This window comes from Sciurus vulgaris (assembly GCF_902686455.1).
Source record: "Sciurus vulgaris genome assembly, chromosome: 6".
In the NCBI taxonomy this organism is placed as follows: domain Eukaryota; kingdom Metazoa; phylum Chordata; class Mammalia; order Rodentia; family Sciuridae; genus Sciurus; species Sciurus vulgaris.
The window spans coordinates 149,342,763-149,359,789 of NC_136466.1; the positions used below are offsets into that span (position 1 = coordinate 149,342,763).

Sequence of the window (17,027 nt, forward strand, 5' to 3'; positions counted from 1 at the left end):
CCATGGTTAGTGTTGTCTAACTTTGCATTTTTGTTAATATTCTTGAGATTTTCTGATGTGGTTAAGTTTTTTGAAACAGCTTAGTCCTTTTAGACTAAGCTGTTCTTGGGCTTTCTCAGCAGCCCTTACATAGTCCTGGTTTTGCTCCATTGAGTCGTTTACCCAATCTCCTGTGGATTGTGTAGTTTTCCATCCTGTATGCCAAACAGTACAATTATCTGGAGGTTCATAATAGTCCACCAGTATTCCTACTTGATATTTTGTAATCTCTAATTCATAAGACAGTTTACCTTCATGGTTATGTTCCCTACTCTCATTCATGTTCTAACAGGAACCCAGCTGGAGCTGATTTGGACCATCTTCAGAGTTCAGTTGTTCTCTTCCCCCCCAAGTACTCCCTGCCAAATCTACCCTCCATTGTCTACCTCCAATTTCAGCATCTTTTTACAATTTAGGGAGACTGGCAGACTCTCTCTGGATTTCTTCTTACAGTACTATAGGAACCCTACCTAGAGGCCACTTGTGGACATTAGAACTCACCTCCTTTCTTCCTTCTCTTAGCAATTGCTATACTGGTTTCTAGATGTTCAGCTCTTTAACAATCATTGTTTTCATACATTTTGTCTGTTTTTTGATGTTTAGTGTGTATGGAAAAATCCATCCCTTATTATTCTACTTTTGTCAAAAGTAAAATGAAAAATTATCTTTAAAATTGTCCCTGTTGTTTTCAATTGTAGCAATTCATTTTAGGAGACAGGACATTTTGGAGTAAATAAAACCTATGAAATTCTCTCTTACTCCAGTGTTATTTTACTTCCTTCTATTAAATATCCCATCATGCAAACAATTCATCAATCTGTTTTCTTATTTTTATACCATTGAGTTCATTAGTCTATGTATGTTTTAAATTGTGTATTCACTTATATCCCCCCAAACTCAGTAAAATTTTGTCTTGAAAATAACATAGTACTATGTCAATAATATGTTATTGATAAAAACTTCAGATTGCTTGGAGATTATATACATTATATATTACATGTAATGCTATATATAAGATTATACATTTTAATATATAGAGATTACATCTATAGTTTCTTTTACTATACATGATTACATATGTAGGTTTCATAGATTACATATATATTTTGCATATATAAGTTATATATATAAAATATTTACCTAAATATGATAATTTCATGAAGGTATATTTAAAAAGTAAATTTCTGGGTCTAAAAGACCTGTAGTTAAATCTGTATTCTTGTTTCACAGTATTAACAATTGGATCTTCCATTTTAAATTTATAGTACTCCTGGAAATATTTGCTTTGGGAAGAGAACTCACATCCTGGAGAAAAAACAATGAGAAGTAGTTTTACCTGTAAATCTAAGAAATTGTTATGCAAAGAAAAATATTAAAAGAACAAATCAATCTCAAATTATATTTCTTAAATTGTAATACTGATTCTGTCAATATAAAATGCTATACCCCTCAAAAAAAAAAAAAAAAAAAAAAAACACTATGGTCTGAATGGTATTAGCATGTAAATGTATAGAAAAAACAACAAAAAACAAAAAACACTTTAGAACTCCTAATATAGTGTGAGGAAAAATCTGTGATAATTCAACAGGGATGAAACAATGGTATTTTTTGGAGGGTGCTGGAGATTGAACCCAGGGCCCCCATGAGCTAGGAAAGTGCTGTATCACTGAGCTACAAACACAGTCCATGTGGAACTCTTTGCTTTGTCTAATGCAATTTAGAAAGATGACTGGTCCCCAGGGCAAAAATAGGCTATAATTTGCATCATGGGGATACACGTTTTTTTCAGAAAATGTTGGGAACAAATTCTCATCACCCCCCACTCAGTATATCTGTCTATCAAACATATTTTCTGAAATACATTTGCTACTTGAAACATGAGATTTTTGTTACAATTAGCAGCTGTTGTCACCTCTGCTTCACCTCATTAGTTAGCATAGATCTCCCAAACTGCAGAGTTGATTATCCTTTACAAGTTTTCAAAGAACATCTTGCTTCACTTCACACCTATTTTATGCATAACATATTTAAAGTTCAATGATTTTTTTAGTAGAAATCCTTTTCTACTGCTGTCCAAAATAAAGTAACAAAACAAAGTTATTGGCAAGGAATTTATTTATGCTTCGATAAAATGTATATGATTCCAACATAAATAGAAATATGTGCATAAAAGCATTTATATATAGTGGTGCTTTTCTCATATGTTTGCTTTTTTTCCAGAGGGTAACAGTAATTCTATAATAACAGTACTATACTCAGCAAAGAATATTTTGAGTTAATACAATCAACAAATATATGAAAAAAATGTTCAACATCTCTAGCAATTACAGAAATGCACATCAAAACTACACTGAGATTCCATATCACTCCAGTCAGAATGGTAATTATCAAGAATACAAGTTATAATAAATGTGGGCCAGGATGTGGGGTAAAGGATACATGCATACATTGTTGGCAGGATTGCCAATTGGTATAAAAACTCTGGAAAGCAATATCCGAATGGAATTAGGAATGGAACCACCATTTGACCCAGTTATACCACTCCTTGGTACCCAAAGGACTTAATATCAGCATACTACAGTGATACATAAATGTTTATAGCAACTCAATTTATAATAGCTAAGCTATGGAACCAAACTTGGTGTCCATCAACAGATGAATGGTAAAAAAAAAATGTAGTTTATATATAGATAAAATATTACTCAACCATAAAGAAGAATGACTTTAAGACACTTGCCAATAAATAGATGGATCTGGTTACTATCATGCTAAGTGAAACAAGCCAATTTCCCCAAAAATCAAATTGAGTATTCTCTCTGATATATCAAAGCTAACCCAAGGGAAGTGAAGCGAAGGGCAGTGGAGATAGGATTAGGAAAGACAGTGGAGTGAATCTGACATAACTTTCCTATGTACATATGTGAATACCCAACAGTGAATCTCAACATTGTGTACATCCATAAGACTGAGCTCTTAATTAGAATAATATGTACTCCATGTTTGTGTAAATATGTCAAAATAGACTCTATTGCCATGTATAACTAAAAAGAGCAAATAAAAATTAAAGAAAAATAAATGAGAATTTCAGTGTATAACCAATGTTCATTTTTTGAAGGGTAACAAAGTTTTCATCATTCTCAGCTGGGGAAAATTCATTTCTGGAAAGTAGTAGCTGGAATAGAATAAGCAGATCCATATTTTAACTGTACTGTCTTATTAAAAGAAGTAACTTGAATCCAGTAAAGGAAATATAATGCTATCGCTACCTATACAGCATATTGCTGATTTGTTCTATTGTCTTAATTCAGTTTAGTTTTTACTTTTAATTTTATAGTAGAAAAAATACAGGGATCTGATATGTGTTTGATTTTTAATGGTAGAACATAAAAATGGAAACCAGACAAAAATGTAATCTAGAGTTCAGTTACAGGTTCATTTCTCTTTGCCTTTTTTTTTACTTATTTGTCACTCAATGATTGGATCCTCTCTCTAGAGAAGGTATTCATACACCAAAAAAAATTATGCCAGGGTTTTTTTTTTTTTTTTTTTTTTTTTTTTTTTTTGTAACTTACCATTCAGCATTCAGTGTATGGAAATCAATAATATATTACTGCTATTATGGGCCATTTGTTAGGACACAGAGATAGCTTTTCTTCTGTGTTAAGTGTTTATCGGGCTCTTTCTGGTGGTTTGTTATAATCCAATGTATTTATTATTAATAGGTAAACCAGAATGTTCCTATTCTGTGTTGAAAATAGAACTTGGCTGCTAAATAAAAGAAAATTACTTTGGGCTTTTGACAAATCGTGAGGCATCATTTGCACTGAGGAAAATTGCTAAATATAGACCTGGAAGTTTGCAATGTTTATGATAAAAAGTAAGCTATTTTCTAAATTGTTAAAGTGATTTTCCTTCATGAATTCTTAACTTGAAAAGGAGCTCCTTTCATGCGCCTTTCAAGGTTAAACCTCGGAAAGCCAGAAACTCAGATCTGTTTTGATCCTAGTAAGCTACAGGAGAGTCAAACCTTGACTTTCATACTGTTAGAATTGTTGTTTATTCCTTCCTCACAGAATCCCATGCTAATCTCTAGGGAAAGTAACCATGGGGACAAAAGGAAATTTTACTTTTCTTTTTGATCTTAACAAAAACTGTAGGAAAAAAAGTTCAAGATCTCTTCAGACAGAAACAGATAATCGTCGACTGTTGACCTTTCCAACAATGGAGAGACTTACCTATAGCGGATACTGTAATTGCTTCATTCAACAACACAAGATGTGGTCCTGTTCTTTGCTTTCTTTGTGTGCATTTAAAGTTGCTTTTACTGATAAATAGAATTCGATGTATTTAAGGAAAATAAAGCATTATTTAATGTTACAATAACTTTCTCTTTTTTTCCCCCTAAATACTTTGTAATAGAGATTTGATCCCAAAGGTAAGGAAAGTCCACATTATGAACTAAATTTTAGGGTGTTGAAACTTATGGATAAAAAACTCAAAATTTTGTTTAATTTTAGCACAATTCATCAATAAAGATTAAAAATACACACTTCTAAATAACTGCCATCCTCAACTTTAGTGGATTGGTAAATTTTTTTAAAAATCAGATCTACTGAGGATAATTGTGTGACAGAATTGTTGGCAAAATCTTACATACCTTTTGTTTCCTTTATCCACTTTCACATGTTTTTTTAATATAAAGATTTCTAATTGTCCTGTGACTCCTTATTGTTTCCCATTCTAGAATTATATCTACTCTTCAATGATGATTGTAAATCAAATCAGTTTTGTGTTATTCTCCCAAATTCTTATTATGTAGGAAAATTAAAGTGATTTTTGAAAAATTGAGGAGGCATTACCCTTTCTGTGTATTTCTGTCACCCATTGCACTTCTTCCAAAGGACAAGGAAGTGATTAAACTGTTTCCATGAGTTAGGAGGGAAGTACACAGAGAAATCTGAGACTATAAAAACTTTTTATAAAGTTTCTGCCTTTGGGATGAAACACAATATATTTTGCATAGGACCAAATACTGTGTCTGAAGCAATATTTATAACTTTCAAAAATTCATTTTACATAGTTTAGCAGAACATAAATTAGGTAAGAACCTTCATGAAGAACATTAAACTGTGAAAATTATTTTCAGATCTGAAATTTCTTTTGGATCTCTTAAATTTAGCATAGGTCTTATAATAATAGACCAAATCTTTTATTAAAACAACTCAAACAAAAATCCATAGAATTTAAATAAGCATGTTTTTATCCAATAATATGAAAATTGACAATACACCATGAGTTTAGAATCATTTAAAAATTTACTATTAAAGTTTTTAAAAGTTAGTGTCAGATAGTGACTCACACAGATTCATGATCAGGAACTTAATTTATCTAATACAGTAGATCAAAGGGAATGCTTTGTTAAATAACTTTAACAAAGTACACATAAAAATGAGAACTGAACTAGATGTTGATTATTATGGTCTCTGTCCTTCATGGCTCTTCTGTCCTGTTCTAACCGTTTATGCAATGGGCTATGATTGAATGTAAAGCTTCGTCCAATATAGAATTCACCTCAGTTTATCAAAAATGTGGAATCCAGCTACCATATCGAACTACTAATGCAAATTCTAGATTTGTTGTTGCAATCTTCAGATCAAATCCAAGACCTCATGCATACTAGGAAAGTACTTTACCAATGAGATGTACCATCAACCCATCGACCATATTTTACTGGGAACCACACATGATTCATGTGAATGTTTGTGCTTGACAAACGGTCTTTCCTATCTGGATCCTTTGCTAACTCAGTAACAGAAATCTCAGATAGATATAAAAATATTAACTAGTAGCGCATAACAAAATTGGATCTAACAACCATCTTGAATTTAAGACAGACCTAAAAAAAGACTTTAGGACAGTATATTAATATTCTATTTCTGCCATTAGAACATATCACAAAACTAATGGCTTAAATAAATTTGTTTTCTTTTAGTTCTATAGGTCACAAGCATGGTATGCACCTCACCGGACCATAAGTAAATGTGTAGTTGTAGACAGGATCATATTTCTTTCCACAGACTCTAAGAGAGAAATGTTTTCTTGCTCATTCTGATTGCTAACAGATTTCAAATCCTTGCAGTTGTGGAGGCAAGTTTGCTGTTTCATTGTTGACTGTCAGTGTAAAGATTCTTCGCAGACTCTACCACCTGCCTTCATTCCATGACTTGTTCCTCCATCTTCAAAGCTATTCACTATGAGTCCTCCTTGTCCCCTCAAATATTTCCTCTTCCTTGTCTCATCTTCCTGAACCACTTTTATGACTTCCCACTTTCAAGGACTCCTACGATTATATTAGATTCATTTTTATAATTGAGAAAAAATCTCCCATCTCAGTGTTTTCAACCTTAATCACAACAATGAGGTTATTTTTGCTATGTAAGATAACATAGTCACAGTTTCTGGGGATTAGGGTATGAAACTCTTTGGGAAAGGAGACATTATTTTGCCAATCGCAGAGTGAAACAAAGCTTAAGATGATATCTGCCATATCCAGCCTTAATGAAAAAATCACAGAACTCTGTGGTATTGTGAGATGTGATTTTTATTTGTAAGAGGTTGAGGCATAGATTGGAGGAAGACCTTTGATTCAGCTGAGATGTTACTTGAATAGAAAGTCATTGAATAGAAAGGCATTTATGATATCCTTCTATATATTCACTCTTTGTACACATGTTCATATTTTTTAAGTTTTATAGTATATTCCATTTATTCAATGATATTGACTCTAGTTTAACATGATTATTATATATATTAAATACTAAGATAAACTGAGTCAAGTGACAATAACTCAATTAATAGCTGCCGCAGGATTCATGAGTATAAATAGTGCCTTCAGTGTGCATACTAATACAGTAGTAATATTGTAAACAATTATATCAAATCATTTATGAGATAAAGATTCAATAAAGTCATCAGTACTTTATATTTCATGTCTTTGTCATATCATTGTGGAAATTACCTACAACTTTAAGAAATATTGGAAGAACTAATAATCTTAAAATAATGCCTGTATTTATAAGTCTCTTTCCTGCCAGGTACTCTGTTGATCGGAATACTGACATGGACCGAATTTTCAGTATCCACTCAGAAAATGGCTCTATTTTTACTCTGAAGCCCCTTGACCGGGAATCATCCCCTTGGCACAACATCACTGTTACAGCCACGGAAATAAGTAAGTTCTGAACACATCTATCTGAATGCATTGTCTTTTACTGAAGTGATCAGGTAATGGCCTAAATAGACTCTCTCCCATAGAAGAATGATTTCAAGTGTTTGGGGTTTAGTAATTATTTTAAGTATTATAGAATCATTTACTCATTTCAAATTTTATTTTTCATACCTTAGAGTAGGATATAAATATAATCTAATCTCATAGGAATTTTTAACCAGTCTATGAAAACACAGTCCTACATTCTCAATATTTTCATCTTTTTATTGTCCTTTCCATGTGGACCATATAAGAGAGTTGATATATTCATCAGCAATCAACTGAGAAAGTGAATACCACAGAAATGATCTGTTGCTAAGCTACAAATGGGCAAGTGGTTTTACTGAGTAAATGAGTCTGAAATCTTACACATTCTTGTTGCAGATAATCCCAAACAAAGTAGCCATATTCCGGTCTTCATCAGAATTCTAGACATTAATGACCACGCTCCGGAATTTGCCATGTATTATGAAACGTTTGTTTGTGAAAATGCAAAACCTGGGCAGGTAAATAAAATTATTATAAACTTAAAAAATTTTTTTAGTTGTCAATGGATCTTTTGTTTTTACTTATTTATTTATATGCAGTCCTAAGGATCGAATCCAGTGCCTCACACATGCAGGCAAGCACTCTACCATCAGCCCCAACTCCAGCCCAATGAAATTACTATAAATTTAAAAGAATATTTTCTTTATGAAGGCAGATGACATTACTTTATTGGTATGATTTTTTTTTCATGCTACTCTACTCCTTTGCCCCTTATTTACTTCTGCTTGATTTAACAAAATTATTTTTAAACTCATTTTTATCATAAATATAATACAAAAGAAAAAATTATATGCTTTAATTAATATACCAGGCATATAAAGAATACCACATACAAGTTCATATTTGGATTCATAATTAGGCTAATGCTGAGTTACATACACTCATAGTACTAAAGTAAATTATTAGATAAATGTGAAGTATAAAAATAAAATTTTCTCTTTTAACTAGAGAAAATATTGATAATTATTTTATTGTTCACATTTTGTTACTTTAAATAGCTCAATTTGAAATTTTTGTTTTGATCTAAGTGATATTTGTGATTTATAATTTTCATATTATCAAAATAAAAACATTTGTTAATGAGATGTAAATTCCTATTACAAAGTAATGTTTCAAATATATAAAGTAGTTTAAAGAAATGCAGAATATGCCCATTTTTTATTGAAACAGCATTTTACAATAATTTTAATTGAATAATTCTTACTTTAAGGCAGAAATAGGCAAATGGTAAGAATCATCAACAATTTCATCATGTCTATTTAAGTGTAGAAAATAAAATGGAAAACTCTCTTTTATTCCAATTGAGATTGCTATAGACTGGATATTTATGCCTCACTCCCCACCCCATTCACATGTGGCGGTTATGCATTTGGAGAAAGGGTCTCTAAGGAAATAATTAAGGTTAAGTGAGGTCATGAGAGGTGTTGATCTGATATAATGAATGGTCTGATATAATGAATAAGGAGAGATACCAGGGATTTCATGTTGTCTTTCTCTCCCTGAGCTCATGAACCCAAGAAAGTCCATGTGAGGACTCAGAGAAAAGGCAAAAAATGCAAGGCAGGAGGAGAGTGCTCACCAGAAGCCAACCATGTTGGCAAGCTGATCTCCAACTTCCAGCTTTCAAAACTGTGAGAAAACTTATTTCTGTTGTATAAGCCATACAGTCTGTGGCATTTTGTTTTGGCAGTCTGGTAAGATGAAGCTACTTTCCACATTCCACATACATTCTAAAAATATAATTGAAGCCAGTCATAGTAGCTTATGCATGTAATCCTAGCTACTCAGGAGGCTAAACCAGGAGGATTCAAATTTGAGACCAGTCTGGGCAACATAATAAGATTTGTCAAACATAAATCAATAAATACATAAAAAAAAATAAATACATATATAAATAAAGTGAAGTTTTTTGTTCTTTTTCACATAGTTTTATTACGTGTTGTTTTCAATTGGAAATCATTTTTCTTTTTCTGTTTTGGTACATGGTAATGACCACATTCTCAGTTCAATGATGATTATTTTTGTTTGATGTTTAATTTTTGTAGCATGTCTGCACATTAATAAACTTATTAAACTATTCTTCTCTTAATGGATATTAACTTTATCAATAAAATCTTATTCTTTCACAGAGCATTATAATGAATACTATAGTGCATTACATTTTTTACTTCCTACTATAATTTTCCTTTGCTATAATCTTTGAAGTAGAAATAAATAAATTTATCTACAAATTATTAAGAGATGCTATCAAATATCTTCCAAATATATCATTATTTAAATGGTTCTTCTGCCAAACAGTTATGATTGCCTATTTACTTGGAGTCTAGATTTTAAATGTCTGCCAACTTCTAAATATCTCATAAGAGGTTAGTATGAATTTCTTTGAACTCATTTAAGCTGAACATTCTCTCATAAATGTATGCATTTTTTTGAATTTTCACATTTGTATTAGGTCCTTGGGGTTGCCATGAAAAGTTACCATTTGCTAGATGATTTGAAATAGCAGAATAATTTCTCTCATAGTTCTGAAGATTTAAAGTCCAATATTGATCTGCCAACAGGGCTAAGCTCTCTCTGAAGGTTTTAGGAGAGGATCCTTCCTTAACTCTTCCAAGCTACTTGTGGTAATCATAATGCTGTGGCATTCCTTGGAGCTTGGACTGCAATCCATCCAATTGCAAGCTCCATCGTTGCACCGTATTCTTACTGTACATCTTTCTGTATTCAAAATTGTCTATTTTTTTGAGGACTGCAGTCATTGGATTAGAGCCCTCACTATTCCAGTAAAAACTCATTTTCACTTGATAACATCTGCAAAAAGCCTTGTTCCAAATATGATCACATTTACAGGTAATATGATTTAGGACTGGAATTTATCTTTTTGAGCCTAACTTAGCCAATAGGTATTCTTGATTCATTTATGTATTAGCAGGCTTTTATTGATTCATGTGTTATTGACATAATGCATACTAACATTGGATATAAAGGACAGTTGATAATAATTACAGTTATTTAATATATAGTCTTACTGGTTCATTAAATCCACAAAGGTAAAAATAAAATGTACTTCTTAAATACAAAACCCATCAAATCATTTCAAGAACATGAGTCATGGAATTAAAGGACCAATTTTTTTAATGATTAAGAAGAGTTCTACAAATAAGATTTATTATTATTCAGGCTAAGGAGTTTGAGCAAGAATACTAAATGTTAAATGATTTTTTAAATGTTGTGCTCCAATTTTCTAAGGGGAGAAAGATGATTAAGTTTGGTATTAATAATCGTGCACTTTCAGAAGCATCAATTATATGAAGAAACACAAGGTCACAAGTTAATCTGTCAATAAAATGAATGAAATTATATGTAATATCAAGTTAAAGTAGAAGAGTATTGACTAGTGAGTAGGCAGCTGGTATGGTTATAGTAGGTACACAAAACCTAAAAGTATGTGTAAATTATCAGGAAATTCAATAACTGTTTGCCACAGAATGTTGGACAAGTATACCTGGAAGTAGTGCAGCTGTTTATTTTTCTAGAAGAGAAAACTGAAAGTAAGCATAATTCAGTGCAATTTCAAATCACACAGATGGCAGACCCAGAACTAGGAAAACAGAACATTGATGTGTAGCTTATTGCCTTTTGTGTTATGAAGTTCTCAATGGGATTTCCCCCCCCAATCTAGTGTTTGCTGCTCCATCTTCCTTTATGGCTCACTTCAGAATTATTATGGGCTCAGCTAACAGGGTCCTAATTTTGCAACTTCCACAATGATTTTATGGTACTTGAGGAGCGTTTCTTTTTATGTATTTGTCTTTGCAAATAACATTAAAAGGAAAGCAAGCAATCTGAGTTAAATATGCAATATGTTGTAACGATGCCCATAGCTGTAAAATCTTTTTCTTTATGATCCTATGTGATGAAGAGTTCACTTGTCTGGAAACATATCAGTAGTGTTCTTGATTTGTAGTAGTGGATGGGGTAAACAGTTATATTTTTAAAAGAAATCTCTTAGGATTTATTCCTTTGAGAAAATATTTTCTAGTGGAGGAAAGGGGTTAGGAACAAAATACTATTAAAATTAGTGTTTTATTGGTGTTTTACAAGAGGACAAAAGATGATTCTTATTGAAATGAGCACATTTTTCTTTAAAGTTCATTGCTTTAGTGGCAAGGAGGCAGACAAGCATTCAGATGCACTGAAAACTAATAATAGATGGACTTTTTTAAATTAATTAAATGTTAGCTTAGACAAAACCATTAAAAACACCTTGGCATAGTTTACTAGAAAGGCCTTTTTTTGTTTAAGTTTAGTGACATATTCAAAATTCAAAGCATAAACACTGGATTTAAAACATTTTGTAATAACGAAAGAGTTGCTTTTTGTTCTGTTTAGTTAAACACATGTGTTTGTTGCATTTGTTTTACTTTCAGCTGATTCAGACTGTCAGTGTCATGGACAAAGATGACCCTCCCCGAGGTCACAAGTTCTTCTTTGAACCAGTGCCAGAATTTCCCCTCAATCCGAACTTTACCATTGTAGACAATAAAGGTATAGAAAATTTTAAAATGATTTTTTAGAAACCTTAAGAAGGAAAACTACAAGAGTGTGAAATATTTTTAACTTTCCCCCCAGATAATACAGCAGGAATTATGACTCGCAAAGACGGATACAGTCGCAACAAAATGAGCACCTACCTACTGCCAATTTTAATTTTTGACAATGATTATCCTATTCAGAGCAGCACTGGCACACTCACTATTCGGGTGTGTGCCTGCGACAATCAAGGGAACATGCAGTCCTGCAATGCAGAGGCCTTGGTCCTCTCAGCTGGCCTGAGCACCGGAGCTGTCATCGCCATCCTGCTGTGTGTCCTCATACTTCTCAGTAAGCTATGCCCCCTGAATGCTTATGGAATGCAGAATTGTGCACAAAGTAGTGCTCTCCAGAGCTAATGGTGAAGGCTTTTCACATTTATTAAATTAGTTTTTCAATGAGCAAAAATAATTCCAGTTGTTGTCTGTGGGGTTAGTTCTAGTGTTCGAGAGGTCAACAACAGAGAAAATGCTTGGGAAGGAAATGGAGTAAATTATGTTACATGCAGGTATCAACATGTCACAATGAAGCCCACTATCCTGTATAGTTACAGTGCACTCATAAAAATGGTAAAAACAAATATATGACATGTGCTAAGTACATATTTTTAAAATATTTTATGGCATTAACTGTTATTTCTTTGACAATGGTCACTTTGCAAAGGGCATTTGATTTAATAAACTGATCTTATCTTCATATCAACTTTATAAGGTAAAACATTAATCCTTCTACAGAATGGCTATGTAACATTCCAAAGTCACTCTTTAGAAAGTGTTTTTTACCAGCACTCGAACAGGTGAGTTTACTTTAGAATTCTCTTTTCTGTTATTCTCAACACTGAAGATTGTCTTATCTTTACAAATAATATTACATATATATATATATATATATACATACATACATACACGTTATATGAGGTCTAATTGGAAAATTTATTAAAGGTGTCAAAATAAGACATTTTCCCCATAAAACTTGCTATATTTAGATGGAGTACACCAAATTAAAAAGTTAAAATTTAGTTTTTAAAATACCACTGTGATCCTGTGGTTACTTACCCTGCAATATTTTCTAAATAAAGTTGTGCTTCCAATAGCAAATGTTTTATTTGAGCATACCCTAACAGTACAACGATTTAATTCAATTAAACAGTTGTTCCACTGCAAAACACTCCAAAAAAATATATCCATCAAATATTCATCCAAAATTTTTATGCTTAGGGCAGGAGAGCAAGCCAAATTTATATTCTAATGCTCATATATGCTGGCTTCTTTTTATTGCAAATCCTTTCAAGCTATCTGGATGAAATCCCTTTGGCCAGATATCCTTGCAGGACTTCATTGGGGAATTGATGAAAGTGAGAGGAAAACATTTGTCTCAGTTAAGATGATCCAACTATCTAGAAAAAAACATTTTTCTCCAAGTTGAGAACACAGGCACTACCACCATCAACATGAGCAATTCCTAACTCCACCTGATGCTAGAAAGTTCAACTCCTCTGTAAAATATTTTTGTAGCCCTGTGGAGATTTAAATTTGGCTTACCCTTTTAGTTGTTACTGATTTCATAGCTTAGACAGTTCTACTTTCCTAACTTAAAATAAGGTAAATGTACATATATATATACACACATTTATACATATATACATTGCAATTTCATTTTTAAAATTTCTGTATTAATGTAGTATACACACAAAGATATTTATGTACATATGATATAACAAAAACATCTACCAAATATATTCAAATACAATTATTTAAAACATTTTGTTGCTGTTCAGAAATCCTAGAAATTTATTATTATTATTCTGGAAAAAAAAAAAAAACTGTTACCATTCTTCATGGAGTAATATAGAAGACACATTTATTTTTCTCCTTCCCAATATATTACTTAAATGTGGAATGATTTCCTATTATTTAATATTATGGTTGTAATCCAGGTTTCATTATAAAAATTACTAAAACATTCTTGTTGTTATTAGAAGTCTTTATAGTAATAGCCAGACATAGTTACTACATTTCTATACTTAAGTAAGTTAGCTCTTTCTAGGACAGAATGGGAAATGCTTCAGATCTGTCTGGATAATTTTGAAGAAATGCAGTCAGTCCTTAGTTTCTCTCTATGCTACTGGGGGCAGGATTAAAATGTTACAGCAGGGCTTTATAAAAGTTTTCATTCCTGATACCCCTTTGGCAGTCTGATGAATCACGAATTTAGTCAGAACAATTTAAACAGTTGAGAGAACAAATTAAAGATGTGCTTAAGTTCAAATATAATAATGTAATTCTTGGAGTTTTTTTTTTGTTTTGTTTTTTTGTTTTTGTTTTTTTTCTTCAGATTTTAAGCAGGCCTTCAAACCAGACCACTAAAAGAATGTACTAAAATAATCCAATTTGGAATAGGATTAAACCAGTAGTTCATGCATATTTATATGTATATGTAAATACATGCACACATAATATAAGACTATAATGCAAATACAAGCATATATTCATCTATAGATGAGTAAATGATTGTACATACTCCCTTGAGTCATTAAGAAAATATTCAAAGTCTGCTCAAATTCTCTTGAGATAAAAACAATTGGTGCTTTAACATTTTTGTATTTTGAATCAGACATGCATTCGAGAGGAGTGATGTGTTAGATAATTTTAGTTGGTTAAATGTAATAATTAACACTGAACATGTTCATTTAATATCAGAGGCCCATAGGTCTTGAATATAAATCGACACTGTGTTATCTTATTTTTATCAGTGTAGTATATCCATCCATTGGCCCAAGACATTCTGTGCTTATATAGGATATCCATCCAATCAGTCTCACAAACTTCCACACTTTAAAGTAGGTTGTATTTTACCTTGCATCATGAAAACTCACTAATTTCTCATATTTTATAAATAGTTTTAGTCGTGCTGTTTGCTGCATTGAAGAGACAAAGGAAAAAGGAACCTCTCATAATTTCAAAGGATGATGTCCGGGATAATATCGTGACCTACAATGACGAAGGCGGTGGGGAAGAAGACACACAGGCTTTTGACATTGGCACATTAAGGAATCCAGAAGCAAGAGAAGACAGCAAACTTAGGCGAGATGTAATGCCTGAAACTATTTTTCAGATAAGGAGGACTGTGCCCCTATGGGAAAATATTGATGTGCAAGATTTTATCCATCGAAGATTAAAAGAGAACGACTCAGACCCAAGTGCACCTCCTTATGATTCATTGGCCACTTATGCCTATGAGGGGAACGATTCCATCGCGGATTCGCTCAGTTCCTTAGAGTCTCTCACAGCTGATTGTAACCAGGATTATGATTACCTGAGCGACTGGGGTCCTCGTTTTAAAAAACTGGCTGATATGTATGGGGGTGATGACAGTGACCGAGACTAAGCATATCGTATGACTTAATATTAGTGGAACTGTCTTTGTTACTAGAATGAGTGGCCTGCATTCTCCTCTTTGGAGGAAATTTTTCAAAAATCGAAATTACAAACAATACGTAGGTGTTGTCTTAGTAAGGGTTTGCTTAACCAGTAAGTTTCCGTGAATGAATATGAATGATATAGATTTTAAAACAGTAATAATAACCAGTTCACCCTCTTTGCCTAATAACCTTCAAAGGAAATTATATCACATTAATAATCAATAAAAAATATTTAAAAGGCTTTTTGTGCCTTTTCTTAGGTATAAGAACTTTATAAATGTTTTCTTAACTGACTTTCAGTCACCTTTACTATTAAATTAAACATTGTGCAACTGCTTTGTAAAATAATATAGAAAATATATATCCCTGACGAAATAGGAATGACTACTACTGCCATATTTATTTAGTTGAAGAATGTCTTTGTGTTAATTCATTCATATTTTTATAAATGTATATTTATATTTTTGTATTTTTGAAATAAACTAGTATTTATAAAATAAATTTCATTTTATTTAATTCCTGGGGGCAGTTCTGATCTCACTTAAGACATAAATGCTTTACATCTTTAAGTGTAAAACATGATTTTCTCAGGGAAAAAGCAGTTAAGAAATTACTGCTTGGGATTTGGTACGAAAGTGAGGTGGAATTATAAAGGACCTTTGGTACGATTTGTTATTTGCTGTTTCAACTACTTAAATATTGACAAATGTTTATTGAACCTCTGAAGTCTACGCATGGAAGAATATGAGATACTTTCGAAATATAAAGTATTATATATACATAAATATATATATATACACAAATATATAGTTGTGGAAAATAAACTAAATTTTTTGCAAGTCTATCAACTGGTGGATTGTATTTGAGAGTAAATGAAGTGTCAGTGATGTTATGTAGATGAGAAAAGTCTTAATCTCTCCTCTGTTTTTGTTTTTGTTTTTTGGAGGGGGCTCTGATCAAACAATTCACGAAATATTTAGGGGGCCTTGGGTAATAATTTAAAATGAAATTGACAAACTATAGGGTATTTAATAATTGACTATTTTACTGTGGCTCAGAGTTATTATATTTGAGGGAATATTGAAAGAGCTAAGGATGTGCAGAAAAAAGAAATCAAAAAGGATATGATAGTGCTTAATAAAGATTGGAATTTTCTAAAGAACTGAATATAAGTACACTAAGACATAGGAAAGAGGAAGAAGGAAAAGTCCCTGCAGGAAAATCATTTGTACATCTTTGAAAGACCATCATGCAGAAAGCATGCCCTGACTTGACTAGGGTATAAAATGTAAACCAAAAGTTGGAATCGTTACAGGGAGACTACATGCTATCTATTTTCTGTGGCAAATATTATTTGTCTTGTTTAATTATTCATCTTATAAAGAATGAATGCATGACAATGATTAATTCATAGCTGGAATTAATATGGGAATAATGGAAGACTGACCAGTTTGTTGTCATGACTTTTAAAGTAGGAAATATTTCCCAAATTGCAAGCAGATACTTGTGTGTTATTATATTACTTTTACTCTTTTGGAAAAATTTCTGAAGACTAACTAGATAACTTCATCACCAACAGCTAATACATATTAAACAGTCAACTTAAAACTTGATTATGAGCAGCACAATAAACTAGGGTATCCTCCAGTTCTAGACCTA

The 17,027-nt window shown here is 32.0% G+C and overlaps 1 protein-coding gene across 4 annotated transcripts in view; it reads left to right on the forward strand.

Annotated features, from left to right (window-relative positions):
- Nucleotides 1-16,159, forward strand: part of CDH9 (cadherin 9) — a 154,973-nt gene extending 138,814 nt beyond the window's left edge. For 3 of the 4 annotated variants that reach the window (XM_079145496.1, XM_079145497.1, XM_079145499.1), the window contains 5 exons: nucleotides 7,134-7,270; nucleotides 7,691-7,812; nucleotides 11,785-11,902; nucleotides 11,987-12,238; nucleotides 14,847-16,159. In XM_079145496.1, coding sequence (XP_079001622.1) covers nucleotides 7,134-7,270; nucleotides 7,691-7,812; nucleotides 11,785-11,902; nucleotides 11,987-12,238; nucleotides 14,847-15,334 — 1,117 coding nt within the window. In that variant the 3' untranslated portion in view covers nucleotides 15,335-16,159. Of the gene's footprint in view, nucleotides 1-2,297; nucleotides 2,420-7,133; nucleotides 7,271-7,690; nucleotides 7,813-11,784; nucleotides 11,903-11,986; nucleotides 12,239-14,846 lie in introns of those variants that run through there. The other variant, XM_079145498.1, reaches the window with a different exon arrangement.
- Nucleotides 16,160-17,027: the final 868 nt, after the last annotated feature.